The 19,061-nt window shown below is 46.3% G+C and overlaps 1 protein-coding gene across 2 annotated transcripts in view; it reads left to right on the top strand.

Annotated features, from left to right (window-relative positions):
- The window catches only part of CCAR2 (cell cycle and apoptosis regulator 2), a 2,452,621-nt gene that overhangs the window by 1,098,829 nt on the left and 1,334,731 nt on the right, over nt 1-19,061 (top strand). For both annotated transcript variants that reach the window (XM_044082935.1, XM_044082934.1), the window contains one exon: nt 16,916-17,138. In XM_044082935.1, the coding sequence (XP_043938870.1) occupies nt 16,916-17,138 (223 nt within the window). The remainder of the gene's footprint in view (nt 1-16,915; nt 17,139-19,061) is intronic.

Raw genomic sequence — 19,061 nt, 5'->3', positions numbered from 1 at the left:
ACCCTAATCCTCAAAACAAAGGAGAGAGACTACTACATTCCTTGGACATCCACAGACAGCTGCGTTATTATTTGGACAGAACAAAGCCTTTCAGAAAATCAGAACAGCTCTTTGTGTCCTATGCTATAGGAGCTCAAGGGAAGCCAATTTCCAAACAGACGATCTCAAAATGGATAGCCCACTGCATACACTTTTTTACTCTTTTCATGGTAAAACTGTACCTGCAGGCATCAGATCTCACTCCACAAGGGCCACAGCTACCTCTGCAGCTTTCCTCAGAGGAGTTCCTACCAAAGATATTTTGGAAGCAGCCACTTGGAGTTCTGTGCATACCTTCTCCAAGCACTACCACCTACCATTATACTCCAAAACTAGAGCAGGCTTTGCCACTGCAGTCTTGCAGGGCATCCTGGCTCCTCCTAGTTCCACCTAGTGCCTACCACCCCTTTCTTAGCTTTAGGATTCTACCCATCTGTTATGACTGCAGCTGTATGTACGATGAACATAGTACAGTTTTGTACCTACCATAAATGTAGATGTTCGAGTGCTAATACAGCTGCAGTCCAGGTTTCCTCCCTCCTCCCTCTTGGGACAGGCCTATTGGCTAACACCTCCTCATACAACCTGATTGGGGTATTCATTTATGGTGTATTTGCTTGCAACTACTGTATTTTGATTATATTGCTTTGCTTTATTACACAAATTTATGTATTGCCTTCCTTCTGGGGGCACCTGACATCTGGGGCAAGAAAAACTGAAGAAAATGGCGTCTGCTGGTTCTTTTATACCCCTGTCGCACTGACGTCAGGGAAGAAGCGACGACAACCGACGCCGGACCTAGACTTTGGAATTCGACCGACCGAGGACCCGCCTGACGGCAGGAGAACCCATCTGTTATGACTGCAGCTGTATTAGCACTCGAACATCTACATTTATGGTAGGTACAAAACTGTACTTTCCTCATTCTTTGGCTGACATTGGCCTGACCGAGGATTCTGCTTCCGCCAGCCTGGATAAAGCTGGTACCTCTGAGGAAGCTGTATGATGTCAAGCAGATGGCACGTCTGTAGAGGCCATACTGGGATCCATCTTAGACTCCAGAGGGGAACCAGCGCTCTCTGTGAGCACATCTGATTCTGCCACCACCATCCCTACGTCTGACTCGAGGCCTTCTCCCAGCAGGATGCCAGCTAGGCCTCTTAAGAAAAAAATAGAAAACAAAACCTTTATCTCCTGCTTCTGAAGGCTTGCCAGATTGGCAGGCCTTCAGCCAGAGTTTATTTAATGCCTTCATAGCCCTTAGACCTACTACAATAGGAAATCCTAGCACTGCTCCTCCCCTCCTAAGTTCTAGACCTCCAATTCCTGAAAAGGAGGGTAGAAAAACTGGAACAGGAGGAACTGTCTGATTCCTCAGAGGATTCCCTCTCCTACTCCTCCTCTCAGATCTCTTTCCCCCTGGGATATGACTCTCCAGAAGAAGGCTCTATTGAGCCTGATTCCTCAGTGGAGGACCTAACTTTTGGGGAAACATAAGATGAAAGACAACTTTAAGTGGGAAGCCTCAGATATGACTGAAGTGCAGAAGGGGTTTTATGACCTCATACAGATGGACTACCCCACTCTGTTCAGCTAGCCTTCCTGGATGCCTTTGCCTCTGCTTCCATCAACCCAGGGACTTCCAACCACCAGCTGCACGGAGGGCAGATGGACTCACCAAAGTCCCTGAAACACAGAAATTTCTGATTAAGTGCCCCCCCCCCGGCTGACCCAGCCACTGTCTCCATTTCTGTTGATAGGGCTTCCAAGCTGCTCCCCACTGCAACCATTTTCCAGCTGACAAGGATAGCAAGGCAGTGGAAAGGCGGAGGAAGAAAATTTACACTTCTGCCACCTTGCCATTCAGGGCCACTAACTACCAAACTCACATGACACAAGTATTCGTTAGCACTGCTGGACAAAGCCACTCAGGAATTGGCTGACATCCCAGACTGTGCAGCCAAAGCTTCCTTGACCTCCCTGCTAGCTGTCGCCTCTCAGGTGAATAGACACTCATTAAGATGCAGTTACGATGCAGCTGAAGCCTCAGCTAGGTCAGCTGCATCATCTTCTGCATTAAGAAGATACTCTTGGCTACACCTTCAGCCTCTTCCCGACGACTTCAGGACCAAACATATTGATGCTCCTTTGGATCACTCTGCCCTGTTCAGTGGAATAGTGGCTGACCTCTTTAAGTCCCTGCAACAAAAGGGCAAAGAGTTGCAGGTCCTAAAACACCTGCTAGTCTTGCCCATCCCTACGTTCCGCAGGAACTGCCTGGCCAAGACTCAATTCATCAGGAAAACCTCTAGACCTTCGGCTCCCTCTAGGTTCAGCAGACCCCCTAGAAGATGGCCCCTTTTGACTAGAGCTTCTCCTCCTTCCAGCCAAAGGCTTCCCTTTCCAGATAGGGCATGTAGTGTCTGTCTGCCAGTCTCTCAGCCCACCCCTCCCACATCCCTTCCCCTGTCTGCCCAGCTCTTTCACTATCCTTGTGTGGTCACTCATTACCTCAGACAAGTGGGTTCTGTCCATCATACAGAACGGTTACTTTATGACCTGGACCCCCCCCCCCCCCAACAAGACTGAGCATGCTTCAGCCCACCCACCATTCAGTTACCTCTCCTACAACAGGTACTGCAAACCTTGCTAATGGACACTATAGAACCAGTGCCTACCAAATCAAAAATAAAAGGATTCTACTCCAGAATCTTTCTGGTCCCTAGAAAGGATGGATCATGGAGGCCTATTCTAGACCTCTTTCATCTCAACCCCTTTGTAAAAGTTCCTTCCTTCAGGATGCTCACTCTCCCTACCCTCTTTCCTCTCCTACTACCTCATGGATTCATAGCAACCCTGGACATAAAGGATGCCTACCTTCACATAGCAATAAAGACCACCTTCAGGAAATACCTCCGATTCCTGACAGGCTTCTCCCATTTTCAGTTCTGTGCCTTGCCTTTTGGGCTTTCCACTGCTCCCAAGGTATTCACAAAATGGCTGGCCCCAGTCATAGCTTACTGCAGGACAAAGGTCATCCAAATATTTCCTTACCTTGATGACCTTCTAATTCAGGCAGACAATCAGAAGACTCTTCTTCATACCCAGGCCCTTCTGCTTCTCTTAGTCTCTAGGTTTTCTAGTAAACTTTCCAAAATCTCACGTGGAGCCCACACAGGACATTGTCTTCCTGGGTTGCAGAATCCGGGCAGACCTATTGAAGGCCTACCACCAGAGAAGGTGATGTCCCTGATACACCACCTACTTGGTGCCCTTCAACCATCAGAAGTGACAGCAAGGCAGTTTGAGACTTTTGGGTTACATGGCAGCCATCATACCCATGTTGGCCTTAACAAGACTGCATGTGAGGGAACTACAGTGGTATCTTCGGTCACTGTGGAGTCAGTACTCCCATCCCCTAGAGTTCAGGGTTTCCCCCCTTTCCTTCTTGAAACAGGAATTGTGATGGTGTGTGGCTCAGGTGGCCAAGAACCCAGGCCTCCCTCTGCAAACACCCAAACCCTCCCAGACTATGCATACAGATGCTTCAGATATGTGATGAGGAGCAACTCTAGGACAAAGAAAAGTGCAAGGTTTGTGGACAGACAAACTGGACCACATAAACGTCAGAGAAATGATAGCAATCCTCCTTGCTGTGCAAGCCTTTCAACCCTGTCTACAGCAAGGCCCTCTCAAGATATTTACAGACAACACCACAGTCCTGTGATATCTCAACAAACAGGGAGGGACAAAATCATCTCTCCTATGCAGACTAGCCCTGCAAGTGTGGGAACTGGCCACCTCACAGGGAATTACCTTACAGGTAGCCTACATAACCTCCCTGCACAGCTACCAGGCAGATTACCTAAGCAGGACCATCTCAAACACCCACGAATGGATGCTTCAAAGAGATGTTTTCCTGTATCTGGTCCACAGGTGGGGTGTGCCTCAAATGGACCTGTTCACCTCCACCATAAACAAGCAATGTCCTGTTACTGCACCAGGGCACCCGCCCCCAAGACACTGACAACAGATGCCTTCTCAATGTCCTGGAAGGGGAAATTTCTGTATGCCCCCCCCCCCTTCCCTTTGATTCAAAACGTCTGCTGAAAATTCAGCAGGACTCACCAGAAATCTTGCTGGTGACTCCCTACTGGCCAGGACAGCACTGGTTCTCCCTTCTTCATTTGTCCAAGGGCAGTCACCACAATTTACCCCACTCAGTGGACTTGATCACACAGCACAAGGGGAACTCAATATACACCCACAGTGGCAATCCCTTCACCTCTCCCTGTGACTGATAGAATTCTGATCCCCTTCAGACACCTGTACAATGGGGACATGCTCAATGTCCTGCAGGAGGCAGGAAACTTAACACAAGAAAATCCTCTCTCTCAAAGTGGATAAGTTTTTTTATTTAGTGTTACAAAAGAGAGCTGGACCCACTGGAAAGCGACATTGCTGTTTTCCTGTCTTACCTGTGTGAATTAATGCAGACAGGACTTGCCTACTCATTCCTAAAAGCACATTTGTCCGTAATCTCTGCCCGTCTACCTCTGGATCCACCCCTTGCATCCACACTTGCCGCAAAACTTTTCCTCAAAGGGGTTATACACTTGAGACCACCCGTCCCTTCATCCCTGGGACCTTAACTGTATATTAGAAAAACTCACCTTAGCCCCCTTTGAGCTAGCAGACAAAGCCCCTATAAAGTTTTGCGCATGTAAAACTGTTTTACTGGTAGCACTGACCTCAGCCAGAAGATTTTCAGAGCTGCAAGCCCTTATGGCTACACCACCCTTTTTGGTCTTCCACCTTGACAGGGTGACACTCAGGACTAACCTGTCCTTCACACCCAAAATTGTGAATGACCTGTCCTTGAACCAGGCCATTCACCTGCCTACTTTTTCCCCCAACCCGCAGGGGGATAGTGAGAGAGTACTTCATTCCCTAGATGTCCACAGACAACTTGGGTTTTACCTACATAAAACCAAGCCCATTAGGAAATCAGACCAACTGTTTGTCTCCTTCCACCCCAAAGCTCTGGGGAAAGCTGTGACCAAACAGACTATTTTGGCCTGGATCTTCAGGGCTATTTGTTTCTGCTACTTTCACCATGGGAAGACCTTGCAGGGCAGTATCAAAGCCCATTCCACCAGAGCAATGGCCATTTCTGGAGCCTTCTTTAAGGGGCTAGACACTAACACCATACTTGAGACAGCTACCTAATCCTCTGTGCACACCTTCACCAAGCACTACAAGCTGGACCACATCTCCAGAGCCAGGGCGGAGTTTGCCAGGGCTATCCTACACAAATTCCTGGAAACAACTTCTAGGCCACCACCCAGTCCTCATTGAGCTTTGGCACTCACCGACATGTAGAATACTGCAACATTGGAATAGAAGGACATAGAAAAATGTGTAAAATCTTACCATAACCATAGATGTGCTTCTCTGCCATGTTGCAGTATTCCTTCCTACCCTCCTTCCCCTCCTGTCAGGTTGCACTTGCTCTCCTGGGTGACACTGGACAAGGCTATTCCCTAATAGGACTGGCTCAGACTGGGGTTCTTTATGTTCCGAGGGCTGGGGCATACAGACGTCACTTTTATGGCCCACGTTCCTGCTGCCTCATCAGGCGTCTGACGCACCTAGAGGGACTGAAAAACTTTGGAATCCTGGCCGGACGAACTGAAGAGGAAGAAGAGTAAAACCACATGTAGAATACTGAAACATGGAAGAGAAGGACATCTATGGTTATGGTAAGATTTTACACAACTTTTCTTTTACTATTATTATTGCCATTGTTTGTATTTCTTGATTTTTCTTGTAATTTCCACAATGTCAGAAAAACCTACCAGACATAAAATTACAAATTTTGACAACTGTTCCCAGTGCTTAGACTGTTTTGAGTCCAGGCCATCTTAGTGTTTCTTATAACTTATGCTCCAGCTTCAGTAACAGGGCCTTGGTTGAAATGAAGAATAAATTAATCTTGAAAGGTCTGCTTCTGAAGCCCCATCTTACTCTAAGAAATCCTAAGCCTAAGTGGACAAAGCAGAAAGACTCAAGGAGTCTAGTTAGCATTTCTCTGACCGCTGCCCTCCCTCCTCTGCTGTGCCTGAGAAAATATCTAAATTGTCCATCCTGACCACCTCAAATTGCTCAACTCCAACAAAAACAAAACCACTCAACCACAGGCTTTTATCTCCCACTCCGATCCATCCAGTGGTTTCAGTGTTTTTGGACCCAAGACTTCCAGGTGTGCCTGTGTCAGATCCGAAGAGTTGCCCTTCAACTCTGACCCATTCTCTGACCCAGATGGGTCTGACCTTGTCAGATCCAGAAGACTCTTGGGGCTGTAGTGTCAGTGCTGGATCCAGTGGGGTGGGATTAACTACTCCGATTCTTTTGGAGTTGTCCCTTCCTCCTAGAGCTTCAGAGCTAGACAGCTACACTCCGACCTGTGCCTCGAGAATGGAGCTGTAGGAGAGTTAGATTTTGACCTTCACGGGCTTCTTCAGGAGACTGAGGTCCTCCATGGCTTCAGCTTTTGAGGTAGTGGAAAGTGCTTTCTCTGCTTCGATGGAAAAGACATCCTTACTCACCCTCCCTTGGGTCCACCCTACACTCGACTGCCTACGGTGGAAGTTGGCTCATTTCATCCTGCCCCATCGGGACAGCCCATCAGGTCAATCCCTGAGATTGTTCTTCATTCAGTACACTGCTAGTACTCAAGTCCTCTCTGGAACCTCCCACCGAAGTGCCCCCTCAGAAGCGGACATATAAAAAGACACCTAGACTCTCCACAAGAATCTTTAACTGAAGGCACTGATTTCCTTGAAGGGGAAGGGCCCCCCCAGATCACCTCTTGATGACATTTTATTCAGAGAGAGAGACTCAAACTTTTGAAACCATAAGGAGGCTGGTCTTCTGATCTCCCTTCCCAAGAGGACTCATTGTTTCTTGATGCTTTTGAGGCCAGCTCAGCTACAACTTGAGTAGAGCCCCCCCCCCCCCCCCCAAGTGGATGAGATGGTAGACCTCATCTCTTGCCACACTTGGAATGATCTGTATGTCATGTAGCTATCCCTGAATGCCTGTACAAGTATACTCTTGCACCAAAAGATGGAGCTCATTGGATCAAGAATTCCTCTGTGAATTGTATGGTGGTTACAGCAGCCGCTAGCTGAGCAGAGTTCTACTGTCCATCCTCCTAATAGGGAATCTAGGGCATTGTACAGATTTGGTAAGTGTGTCCATGCATCAGCAGCCTTTGCCTTCATGTCTTTGAATTGTTTGGCACACGTTACAAGATTTCAGATGGCATTGATCAAACAGTTCTCCAGTACCCTCTCCAGGTCCATTTCTGCAGAGGATAAGAAATCTTTTTTTTTGCAGCTGGCTAGCCTTTAGTCCCTGTCCAGTACTTCCATGAGATTGATAGCTCATGCCTCAGAGGGAGCTGCTAGAGCAGTGAGTTCAGGCTTAACCATTAGAAGGAATGCTTGGATTGGGCCTTTGTGATGTTGCAGAACCTTTTAAGTCTTCATTCATTAGTGCCCCCTTTGGATCCCATCTTATTTGGCCCTAAGGTGAAAGAGACTCTCTCCAAGAGTGAGCAAGATGGGAAACCCCTTTCTGTCACAGGAATCCATTTTTCTACTCCTCAGAGAATTTTTCTCCCAAAACCAGAGAGGTGGTAGGAAACTGTTCAGTTTGTCCCAAGGTTCTTCCCAAAACTCCTGTAGAGAAAGATCCTCTAATGGCATGGCAGAGGGGGGGAATTCTAATGGGAGGCGCTGTCCTCGTGGCAGAGGTAGCCTGCAACACCAGGTCTTCAGAGGTCCTTTCTTTGAGAAGTCTTAGCTTCTCTGAAGAGTTACCCAACTGCTTCACTCTGGAGCCAGTCGGGGGATGCCTGTCCCTGCACTCTCAATCCTGGTTAGCAGATGTCCTTCATGGATGCATCTGCAGTCATAACAACTGGGTTGTCCTGTCGTCAGGCAGCCCTTCAGTCGGCCGGATTCCAAAGTCCGGGTCCGGCTTCGGCTGATGTCGCACTTCACCCGACGTCATCTCTGTTGGTCTTCGGGTATAAAAGCATCAGCCGACGCCATTTTCCTCAGTCTTTCTTGCCGCGTGGCGCCCGAAGCAGAAGCTGTTCGCAAGTGCCGGTCGGTCGGATCCAGAGATTACTTCTACCGAATACTACTTCGAAGACTTCTAAAGCTAAGTACCCCGTTGGGGACTCTTTCTTGCCTCAGCCGATGTCAGAAAAAGTTAATAATTGTTTAACCTGTGGGAAACAAATACCTCATAAAGATTTCCACTCTTATTGTCTGCCTTGTTTAGGCCCAGCCCATGACGTAGCTGCCTGTTCGGCCTGTGCTTCTTTCAACCGACGAACGCTTAGGCGTCGGTCGGAGTTTGCAGAACAGTTTTTCGGTTCTGATTTTGCGTACATTATGCCGTCGGATCCTCCGACTACCCAATCTACCAAAAAACGCAAAGATAAAGACCGACACTCGCGGTCCGCGGTTTCGGCCGAAACCATGGTTAGGCAAACCGCGAGTGTCTCGGTTTCGGCCGAAACCGAGAAAACTGATCAAAGTGCAGCTGAACCTATCTCTACAACTGAGGCCCCTGCTACCACTCTTGAATCGGCCTCAGAAATTTTATCCACTACGGTGGTTGCCACTGACTTATCAGACACCATTCCCTTGGATGTCTCTACCCCAGCACGTGGTGCTGCTAGGCCTCCAGCAGCCATGTCCATTAAGGCCCTCGCCAGGGCTAAAGCAGCCAAGACTACTAAGACAGTGCCTGTTAAACCCCACACAACCAGGCCCTCTTCTAGTTCTCAAATGCTTACTTTGGCAGAAGATTTAATTACATTAATTAGAGGATCTCAATCTCACCCAGACAGGGCCTCTCAGCCCCCAGAGAAGAGACCTAGGGCAGAGCCCCCTGAGCCAGTGTCCTCTGATGATTCTGCTGACGAATCAGACATAACTGACCAGCCAGAGGCTCCTTTCTCCAATTTTGAAGATTCTGATGCTGAAGAATCCATTCCAGCTGCTTCCCCACCAGAAGAATTCTCCTTTGGGGAAACCTTACATGCCATGCGAGAACAGTTCCAATGGCAGCAACAGGATTTTTCAGACTCCAGAAAAAGACTTAGGACCTTTCTGCACCTCCCACAGCACAGGCCCTTAGCTATACCTCCTGTTCTCTCTGTGGTGGATGATGCTTTCAATGATGTCTGCTCCGCTCCAGATTCTTTACCCCCAGCCCCTGCCAAACCAGACAGATTTTACAGGGTGCCAGATGCTCATCACCACCTTTACAAGGCCCCACTTGCAGACCCCGAAACTATATCCCAGGGTCCCAAGGCAGTAGCCACGACCATAGCTAAAAACCCTATTCCTTCTGAAAGGGAAGCAAGGTCATTAGACAGATGGGGTAAAAAGGTCTACACTTCAGCTACTCTCTCAGCTAGAGCTTTAAACTGTCAGTTTCACATGATACAATACCAAGAGTTTATGCTTGATCGGTTAACTAAAAAACTAACCACTGATGAATCTCTTGATAAGAAATATGTATTAGAAATGGTAAATAACATACAACAGGTTAGCAACCATTCCTTAAAATGTGGCTATGATGCACTGGAGGCTTCATTTAGATCAGCCATGACTGGCACAGTGATAAGAAGGCATGCATGGCTAAAGGAGCAAGCTTTACCGGATCATGTTAAAGCTAAGTTGCTAGATGCTCCTGTGGATAAGACAAGTTTGTTTGGTACACCTGCCCAGCAGGTTATGAAGAAAATGGAAGAAAAGGCAAAATCTGTTCAAACGGTTAAAGATTTCTTGCAGGTTCAACCCCCAAGGTTTAGCAGGAACTGGCCTGCCAAAAATTGGTCCTTTCCTGACTCCACAAAATTTCAAAGGGGCAGGAATAGACGTTCCAGAGGCAGAAACCAATCCAGAGGAGGTGCCTACAGAGGGCGACAGTGGCAAGGTAACAACAGAGGCACAGACACAACCACTGCCACTACATCAGCACAACCACAGTGACTTAACCCTAAATCCGCCTACCAGGGAACAAATAGCGGCTCCTCTAGGCGGAAAGTTAACCTTATTTTCAAAGAACTGGCACTACATAACAAGACAAGTGGATTTTACAAACCATAGATCAAGGTTACCGGTTTCACTTCCACACTTTACCAGTCAAAAGAGGAATGCCAAATCTACCTCCAAATCAAAAAAACAGAGGCACTACAACAGATAATGGAGTTAGCAAACATGAGAGCTGTGGAAAGAGTGCCAACAGCAGAGCAAGGAAAGGGTTCTACTCCAGACTATTCCTAGTTCCAAGAAAGGAAAAAAGTTGGAGACCAATTCTCGACCTGTCCACCTTAAATACATACATCATTGTCCCAAAATTCAAAATGCTGACCCTACAGCAACTTCTTCCCATGCTGGGCAAGGAGTCTTGGCTGGTAACTCTAGATCTCAAGGAGGCATACCTGCACGTCCCCATTCGACCAATCTGCAGAAGATACCTCAGATTTCTTGCAGGATCAGAGCACTATCAATTCTCAGCATTGCCCTTTGGCTTATCTACTGCGCCCAGAGTATTCACAAAATACCATCCCAAACAAGGACATTCTTGGGCGCGGAATTGGACACAGTAAAACAAATGGCATTCCTGACTACAGAAAAACAAAAAGAACTCCCTCTTTACTTCTTGGCACTAACAAAACTGAACAAGTTAACAGCAAGAAAAGTACTGCAGGCCTTGGGCTTCATGGCATCATGCATAATCTTGGTCCCATTTGCCAGACTACATATGAGAAAACTACAGTGGTACCTAAAGAATTTATGGTCCCAACACAGACACAGCCTAGAAACAGAAATCCCACTAATTCCATGCTTAAAGCAGGAGTTCCTATGGTGGGCTCAGGCATGTCAGTCAAACCCAGGCCTACCCTTTCGCAGATGTCAAGCAAGCCAGACCATCACAACAGACGCTTCAGACCTAGGATGGGGGCCCACATGCTGGACAAATGCGTGCAAGGATTGTGGACACAGGATCAACTTCACCTGCACATCAACCTAAAAGAAATGCTGGCAGTAAAACTGGCAATCCAAAAGTTCAAACCATTTCTCCAAGAGGGCCAGTTGATGATAAGGACAGACAACACCACAGTCATGTGGTACATCAACAGACAGGGAGGCACTCATTCATACCCCTATGCAGAATGACTTTGGAGCTGTGGACCCTGGCACTCAGCTACAACATCCAGTTACAGGCAATATTTGTACCGGGAAAGAAAATACTCTAGCAGACATATTAAGCAGAACCACATCGGATGCCCGAATGGAAGCTGCACCCGGACATCTTCAAGACCATCTCAAAGAAATGGGGAATGCCTCAGATAGATCTATTCGCATCACCTCTCAATCACCAGCTCAAAAGTTCTGCACAAGGACATTCCACCCATTAGCATGGAAAGTGGATTCGCTCTCCTTCAGCTGGAAAGGCCTAACAGCATATGCATTCCCACCTCTTCCCTTGATACACAAAGTACTACTAAAAATCAAGGAAGAACGTCCAAGGATAATCCTGATAGCTCCAAACTGGCCAAGACAACACTGGTACCCACTGCTGAGGAGCATGCCTCGAACAATATGTGGCCAATACCCCTGATGCCTTTGATGTTAACTCAGAACAACTACAGCATCATACATCCAAACCTAAAACGTTGCAACTGACTGCATGGAACATCACATAGCAGCAGCTAATCCAGAACTTTCCCAAAGAGTTAAAGACATTATTCTTGAAGCACAGACCTTCAACAAGAAGGAACTATGCTGGAAAATGGAAAAGGTTTGTCATTTGGAGTACGGAAAGAGGAAAAGATGTGTCAAACATAGATATGCCTAACATTCTGGAGTATCTGGCGAACTTCTTCATTCAGGCCTGTCCTACTCCTCCATCAAGATACATGCATCAGCTATTTCAGCAGAATACAGCTTTGATCCACCTGTTTTTTCGCACCCTTTGCTCAGGCAGTTCCTCAGAGGAATCAAGAATGTAAAACCTCCAAGGAAACCACCATTACCAGCTTGGGACTTAAACTTTGTGCTAGAAAAGTTGACACTATCACCCTTTGAACCAGCAGCAACAGCAGACCTACAACACCTGTCATGGAAAACTGCTTTCCTACTGGCAATTACTTCAGCAAGGAGGGTTTCAGAACTACAGGCCTTAATGGCAGTGCAACCCTTCCTAATCTTCCACCAAGATAGAGTGTCCATGAGGACTAATCCTACATTTATGCCTAAGGTGGTATCCAGAGTGTCTTTAAACCAGGCAATCCACCTACCTACCTTCTTTCCCAACCCACAAAACAGAGGGAAAGAATACTGCATACCTTGGATGTACATAGACAGCTACGCTACTATTTGGACAGAACAAAAATAGCAGAAAGACTGACCAACTTTTGTAGCCTATGCAACAGGAAGGGAAGGAAAAGCTATTTCCAAACAGACAATCTCCAAATGGATAGGAAATTGCATACGATTCTGTTACTCCTTCCATGGAAAACCAATTCCACAGAACATAAGACCTCATTCAACAAGGGCAACAGCCACTACCACAGCCTTCTTACGAGGAGTGGCAACCAAAGACATTATTGAGGCGGCTACTTGGACCTCCGTGCATACATTTGCCAAGCATTATAATTTACCTCTATATTCCAGATCCCGAGCAGGGTTTGCCACTGCTGTACTGCAAGGGATCCTAAACACACCATAATCTACTTTTATCCTCCTCCCTAGTTGGCTATGGTATTCTACCCAGTTGTTATGACTGCAGATGCATCCATGAAGGACATAGTACAGTTTTGTACCTACCATAAATGTAGATGTCCGAACTGGATAGCATCTGCAGTCAGGATTACCCTCCCTCCTTCCCTCTGTGGTACTCCTAGGGTGTTTACCCTCCTAATAGCTAGCTGGTGGGGGAATCTTTATGGTGTATTTGTTTGTATATATGTACATACATGCTTATTTTGTGTTTACCTCTATCTTTTGGAAACATTGGCATCTATCCAAATTTTAGCCTTCAAGAGGGCTACTGGCATCTGGGGCAAGAAACACTGAGGAAAATGGCGTCGGCTGATGCTTTTATACCCGAAGACCAACAGAGATGACGTCGGGTGAAGTGCGACATCAGCCGAAGCCGGACCCGGACTTTGGAATCCGGCCGACTGAAGGGCTGCCTGACGACAGGACAACCCAGTTGTTATGACTGCATATGCTATCCAGTTCGGACATCTACATTTATGGTAGGTACAAAACTGTACTTTATCAAAAATTCTTGGGGGCAGAATATTCTATCCAGAGGTGGTTATACACCATTACCCCCTTTTTCCTCCAAAATGCAACAGAAGAATTCTTGATGTTCCACCCATTCAGAGGAAATCTGCAGCTACAGAAATACAAAAGCTGCTGAAAAAAAAATGTCATCCATCAGGTCCCACTAGACCAGTAAGGTTGCAGAACTTACTTGAGATTCTTTTTAGTGCTAAAAAGACCAGAGACCTAAGACTAATTTTGCATCTCAGCAATCTTAATCAGTTTGTGAAACACACAGTTCTAGATGCCTCTTTTAAGGAAGAATGATTGGATGTGCTCTGTAGATCTCCAGAATACACACTGTCATATAGAAATACACAGGCCCTCCAGGAGATGTCTACACTTCCTGCTGGGAGTCTCGCTACCAGTTCAGAGCACTGCTCTTTGGTCTCACCACAGACCCCAAGGTGTTCACCAAGGATATGGCAGTGGTTGCAGCTCACCTGAGACTGCAAGGATTCTTGGTGTTTCAGTAGCTTGATGACTGTCCCCTATTTGCTTCCACCATGTCTTTTCTACTTCAGGCCAGTTGCTCCATCTCTGTTCCCAGCTAGGCATTACTGTAACCTCTCTAGGTCTCATCTTTATCCAGCACAAGCTCTGGAGTTGAGCCTGTCTAGATACCAGGTCACAAGTAGCAAGCCTACTTTAAACAAAATTGGAGACCTTAAGGAAGCAGGCATTACACATCCTTGATTTTCATTCACCTCCAGCCAAGTTAGTTCTCCAGCTACTAGGTTTAGTGGTAGCCTCCGTAGTACTAGTTCCCAAGGCACACTTCCACATGAGAGTACTACAGTGGACTCTAGCAGTACAGTGGTCAATAAGACATCAGACAGTGATAACTCTCATTTGCATCACAAGTGTTTGCAGACAAACACATAGCATGGTGAATTCATGTAGAGGAATTTTCCCTAGGATGCCGTTTCATTCTTCCTTCTCCCAAGGCCACAGTGACTGTGGATGCCTTCCAACTGGGGTGTGGGGGGCATTACTTGGGAAAGACAGTCCAAGGCACATGGTTCCAAACAGAGTCCCAGTCTTCACATCAACGTCGTAGAAATGAGTGCAGTCTTATAGGCATTGCAGGTGTTTCAAGATGGTCTCCCTCTAGGGATGGTTACAGTTCAGTCAGACAAGCATGTCACTGGTCTGGTTCATCAACAAACAAGGAGGAACCAGTTCTCACCCTTTTTGCAGGGAGGCAGTGAGAGTTTGGCAGTGGGTGATCTCTTCCAACCACTTTTTTTTGGCAGTGCATATTCTGAGAAAAAAACAATGTGCTAGCAGACAAACTGAGCATGTCCATCTTACTTCCTCATGAGTAGTGTCTCACCAATCAGTGGCAGATATGATTATTTGCTGATGGGGTCAACCGTGGTGCAACAACTTTCCCAGTACCCTCAATGCCAAATGTAGCAGGTACTTTGGCATGATCCCCTCGAGGGGGAGTCACCGAGAGATGCTCTAGTTTACGATTGGCCCTCTGGTCTATTATATACCTTTCCTCTCATCCTCAAGTTTATTCAGAAAGCTTTCCATCAGAAGAGCACAGTGATCCTCATTGCTCCATTTTGGCCTTGCCAGGTATGGTTCCCCTTCCTATGGCCTCACCTACTTCACCCTCCCCGGGTGTTGGATCCTGTTCAGGACATTCTGCCTCACCTGGACACACTATCCCTCAAATTGACCAAATGATTTCTCCACTTCCAGTGATGGCTTGATATTCCAGGCTTTCCCCCCATTTGACACCTTCTAATATCATCCCAAAAAGCCTCTACCAGGAAAGTTTCTAAAGGTAAATGGAAAAGATTCTCTATTTGGGCCCTTCAGAGACACTTGGACACCTTTTACCCACCAATTCCATCTATTCTTGATTTCCTAGCCTCCATTTTCAGCTATGGAGCTAGTTATTAGGCTGTCAGGGTATGGCTGGCTGCCCCCTCACATTTTTACCTGGATGTAGATTGATCATCCTTAGCTTACTTAAAATTGTGCAAAGCCTTTCTTAAGGGTGTCTTGCTGCTTTGGCCTACAGTTAAGGATCCTGTACGTCTGTGGACCTTGCACTAATTCTTCAGGTCCTTATTCGGCTCCCCTTCGAACCCTCAGCAAAGACAGAGTTGAAATTTTTGTCCTAGAAAACTCTAGTCGCCATTACCTCAGCTAGATGGGTATCTGAACTCCACGCACTTTCTTCTTAGCCACCCTGAGTTTTCACAAGGATGGGTTTTCACTTTGGGCTAATTCTGAGGTATATAAACACAAAAGCCAGAAGAAGTAGCTGAATTGAACCCACTCAAAGTATTGCAGGCTGCAAATCACCACACAGTTGTAGAATGCAGAATCCACTTTATTAACTTCAGACAAAAAATCCAAGGATGAGCGCTTTCGTCCTGAAAAATCTAGACTTCATCAGACCATTTTTATTTTTTAGATTTTTCAGGACGAAAGCGCTCATCCTTGGATTTTTTGTCTGAAGTTAATAAAGTGGATTCTGCATTCTACAACTGTGTGGTGATTTGCTGCCTGCAATACTTTGAGTGGGTTCAGTTCAGCTGCTACTTCTGGCTTTTGTGTTTATCTTCTTCAGTTTGTGCATTCTGACTTTTTTAATTCTGAGGTATCTTGAGTATAATAGTGGGGATTATGGGTAAGGGGAGGAGCTCAGGCTATGGAGCCTAAAGTTTGAGAGACCCATCAGTTGAGGAGGAACAAAAACAGACAACACAAATGCAGAGTGATTGTGTGTACATAACACTAAATTTCTCTGTTGCACTGCTCAAAAAGTGAATCCAGATGTACTATTTAACAGTAAGTAAACCAATGCTTGTAACTCTTTATGTATGGCATCCAAGAAAGTCATAGGGAGAATGTTACAGTAATGCTGATGTGTTGGTGGTGTGGTTGGTAGCATAATTTCCCACACACACACGCACGCGTGTGCAGTTGTACTGTCTTTACTTGGTGATCCAGGTGCAGGAGAATCACTTTGGGAGGAGTGGAATCAAGCAGTTAAGTCCTACTTTCTCATCTGAAAAGGGAATAGGATCTGGTGTTGTATTGTATCCTTTGACTTTGCGGAGAACTGAAAGACTGTCAAGCTTGAGGATGTTGCTTTTCATTTTTAATGTATTATGTTGCCCTGTACCCATTTGGTATCAGTGCATGTAGAGGTTGATGGAGAAAATGGTAGTCTTAATATAAAATGCCAGCCAGTTATTATCCGCTACAAGTGATGGCAGTTGCATCCTACCACTTCCTTAAGGGGTTTAGTTGCTTTGAATATCCCTTTCCACAAGCACAGTGGCAGAAAGTGGAAATGGAAACAGGATGAGTGATCAAGATTTTCCTTAAGGGAAGACTGCAGAGTGTTACAGATAACTTGATGTATTGATCACGTGGGCCCATGTCATAAATTGAAAGCTCTTATTGTTTTTCTGTTGCAGATCAGTATGTGATGCTGTGGAAGTGATACGGCGTTACAGGTCCATGACCCTTCCCAAAGAATTCTTTGATGCACAGCTTTGCTGGGTGGATTCATTTCCTCTCTTACAGCCCCTTCTTGTGAATAGCCCGTGCCACTTCCATGTAATGGACAAATCGGAAACTGAGAATGAAAATGAAGCTGAATTTGGTGCACCTGATGCAGACCCTACATACACAGTAAAGGTAAGAAAGGGTAACTAATTGTGCTGCCCTTAATATTTATTTAGTGTAAGGACGATATGTTGACATTTGGGGCAACTGGTTAAAGTGACTGTCTTTGCTAGCAGTGGGATTTCACAAGGGGATATACTGCTTTTAGAACTCAAGGGATTGCTGTCAACTTGGCTTTTCTACAGTGTCCGTTTCTTAAGAATGCAAGTTGGATTGTTTGAGTTAGCTGTTGTAGTTAAAAGGGAATCTGTGAGTAAAATGCCAGAAAAAATGCACCGTGACCTTTATAAGCTGCAAGGTATAGTCATTTCTGTTGTTGCACCATATGTGCTGCAAATCCTTTATTGTTAATTTATTTTTCCATTTCCTGACTGGTTGAGTAAGCTGAACCCCACCCCATTTGCATGCCCACCAGCAAACCATCACGTGCTCTCCATTTACATTGGTTGTCCATAATAGTATCCACCAGGGGTTGGATTGCACCAGTTCTGTGTTGGGAAGGGAAAGTGGAGCTGAGCAGTCCACAGCATCACATAAGGTCATGCCATGGTATATGTTCTTTGTGTTTCACTGTCGCAGTCTTCACACTTAGGTTATCCTGCCAGGGGTAGCCCTCAGTCGGCCCGAATACCAGAGGTTTAGTACTTCTGCGTCAGTTGCTGTCGCTCCAGGACTGACGTCAGGTCGTCAGTGGTATAAAAACAGGCAGCCAAAGCCATTACATCAGTCTTTCTTGCCGAGGAGCCTGAAGCAGTAGCAGTTCGCACGTGTACCGGTCAGCCGCTACCTGAGTTTTTATTTCCGAAATTGAAGTTGAAGTCTTCTAAAGCTAAGTACCCCGTTGGAGATCCTTTTTTCTTGTTCTAACCGATGTCAGAAAAAGTTAACAATTGTCTCGCCTGTGGAAAGCAAATACCTCACCGAGATTTGCATTCTTACTGCATCACCTGTTTAGGCCCAGACCACGACGTCCCTCGCTGTTGGTTTTTTGCTTTGTTCAACACCAGAACTATACGTCGTCAGGCCCTTATCGTACCTAAATACTTTCGCTCTCGATCTCCGTATTCCGAAATGGCTTCGTTAAGCCGTCCGACTAGTGATCTTCTGAAAAAATGTAAGGATAAAGACATAGACCGCACAGGTCCAAAACTGCCAGTGACGCTTCCGTTAAGCTAGTCACCAGTTCACCGGTACTCTGTTGTTTTCACAGCCCCTGATGCCCGCTTCTGTGGACTCACAGGCCGCTACCGAGACCCTTTTGGAGTCCAGTATGCCACGAGACTACTCTTTGACTACTGAACTTGCGGATGTCTCTACCTCGGACGGGTCCGGAGCCACTGTACAGGCACCGGCGTATGAGGAAGCTCTTCGCACTACAGATATTCAACACAAACCGACAAATTCTTTTGTCTTCAGTTCTTTCTAAAACTTACGAGTTTCTAATTCCCAGCGTACAAACTATGCCAAGAAAAAGACAACCCAACCTCAAGTGCCTGCTTCCATGCCTCAGTCTCAGATGCTTAAAATGGTGGAAGACCTTATCATGCCGATTACGGGAAGCCAGCCTACCTCTGTTGAAAGGAAAAGTCTTGTCCCCAGCAGCTTTTTCTGACCAAGAGTCCAACGGCTCTGAGGTTTCTGATTATGAAGACGTGCCCTTATCTGCTTATGAGGATTCAGTTGCAGAGGAATCAATTCCTTCTGCCTCTCCTCCAGAGGAATTTTCTTTTGGAAAAACCCTACATACCTTGAGAGATAATTTCCATTGGGGATGCCAGGATTATCCTCAGTCCAAAAAGAGACTCTGGAATTTTTAGATCTGCCACAGCACAGGCCCTTAGCTATTCCTCCTGTTCTGGATGTTGTGGATGATGATTTTATGGAATCCAGTCCAACTCCTGATACTCTTAACTCCTGCTTCCAGGAAACCTGACG

Source organism: Protopterus annectens, chromosome 9.part0 (assembly GCF_019279795.1).
Source record: "Protopterus annectens isolate FY-2018-M chromosome 9.part0, PAN1.0, whole genome shotgun sequence".
Taxonomy (NCBI): Eukaryota; Metazoa; Chordata; order Ceratodontiformes; family Protopteridae; genus Protopterus; species Protopterus annectens.
Note: the sequence above shows the minus strand (reverse complement) of the source record. Positions and strands in the feature narration are given on the sequence as shown.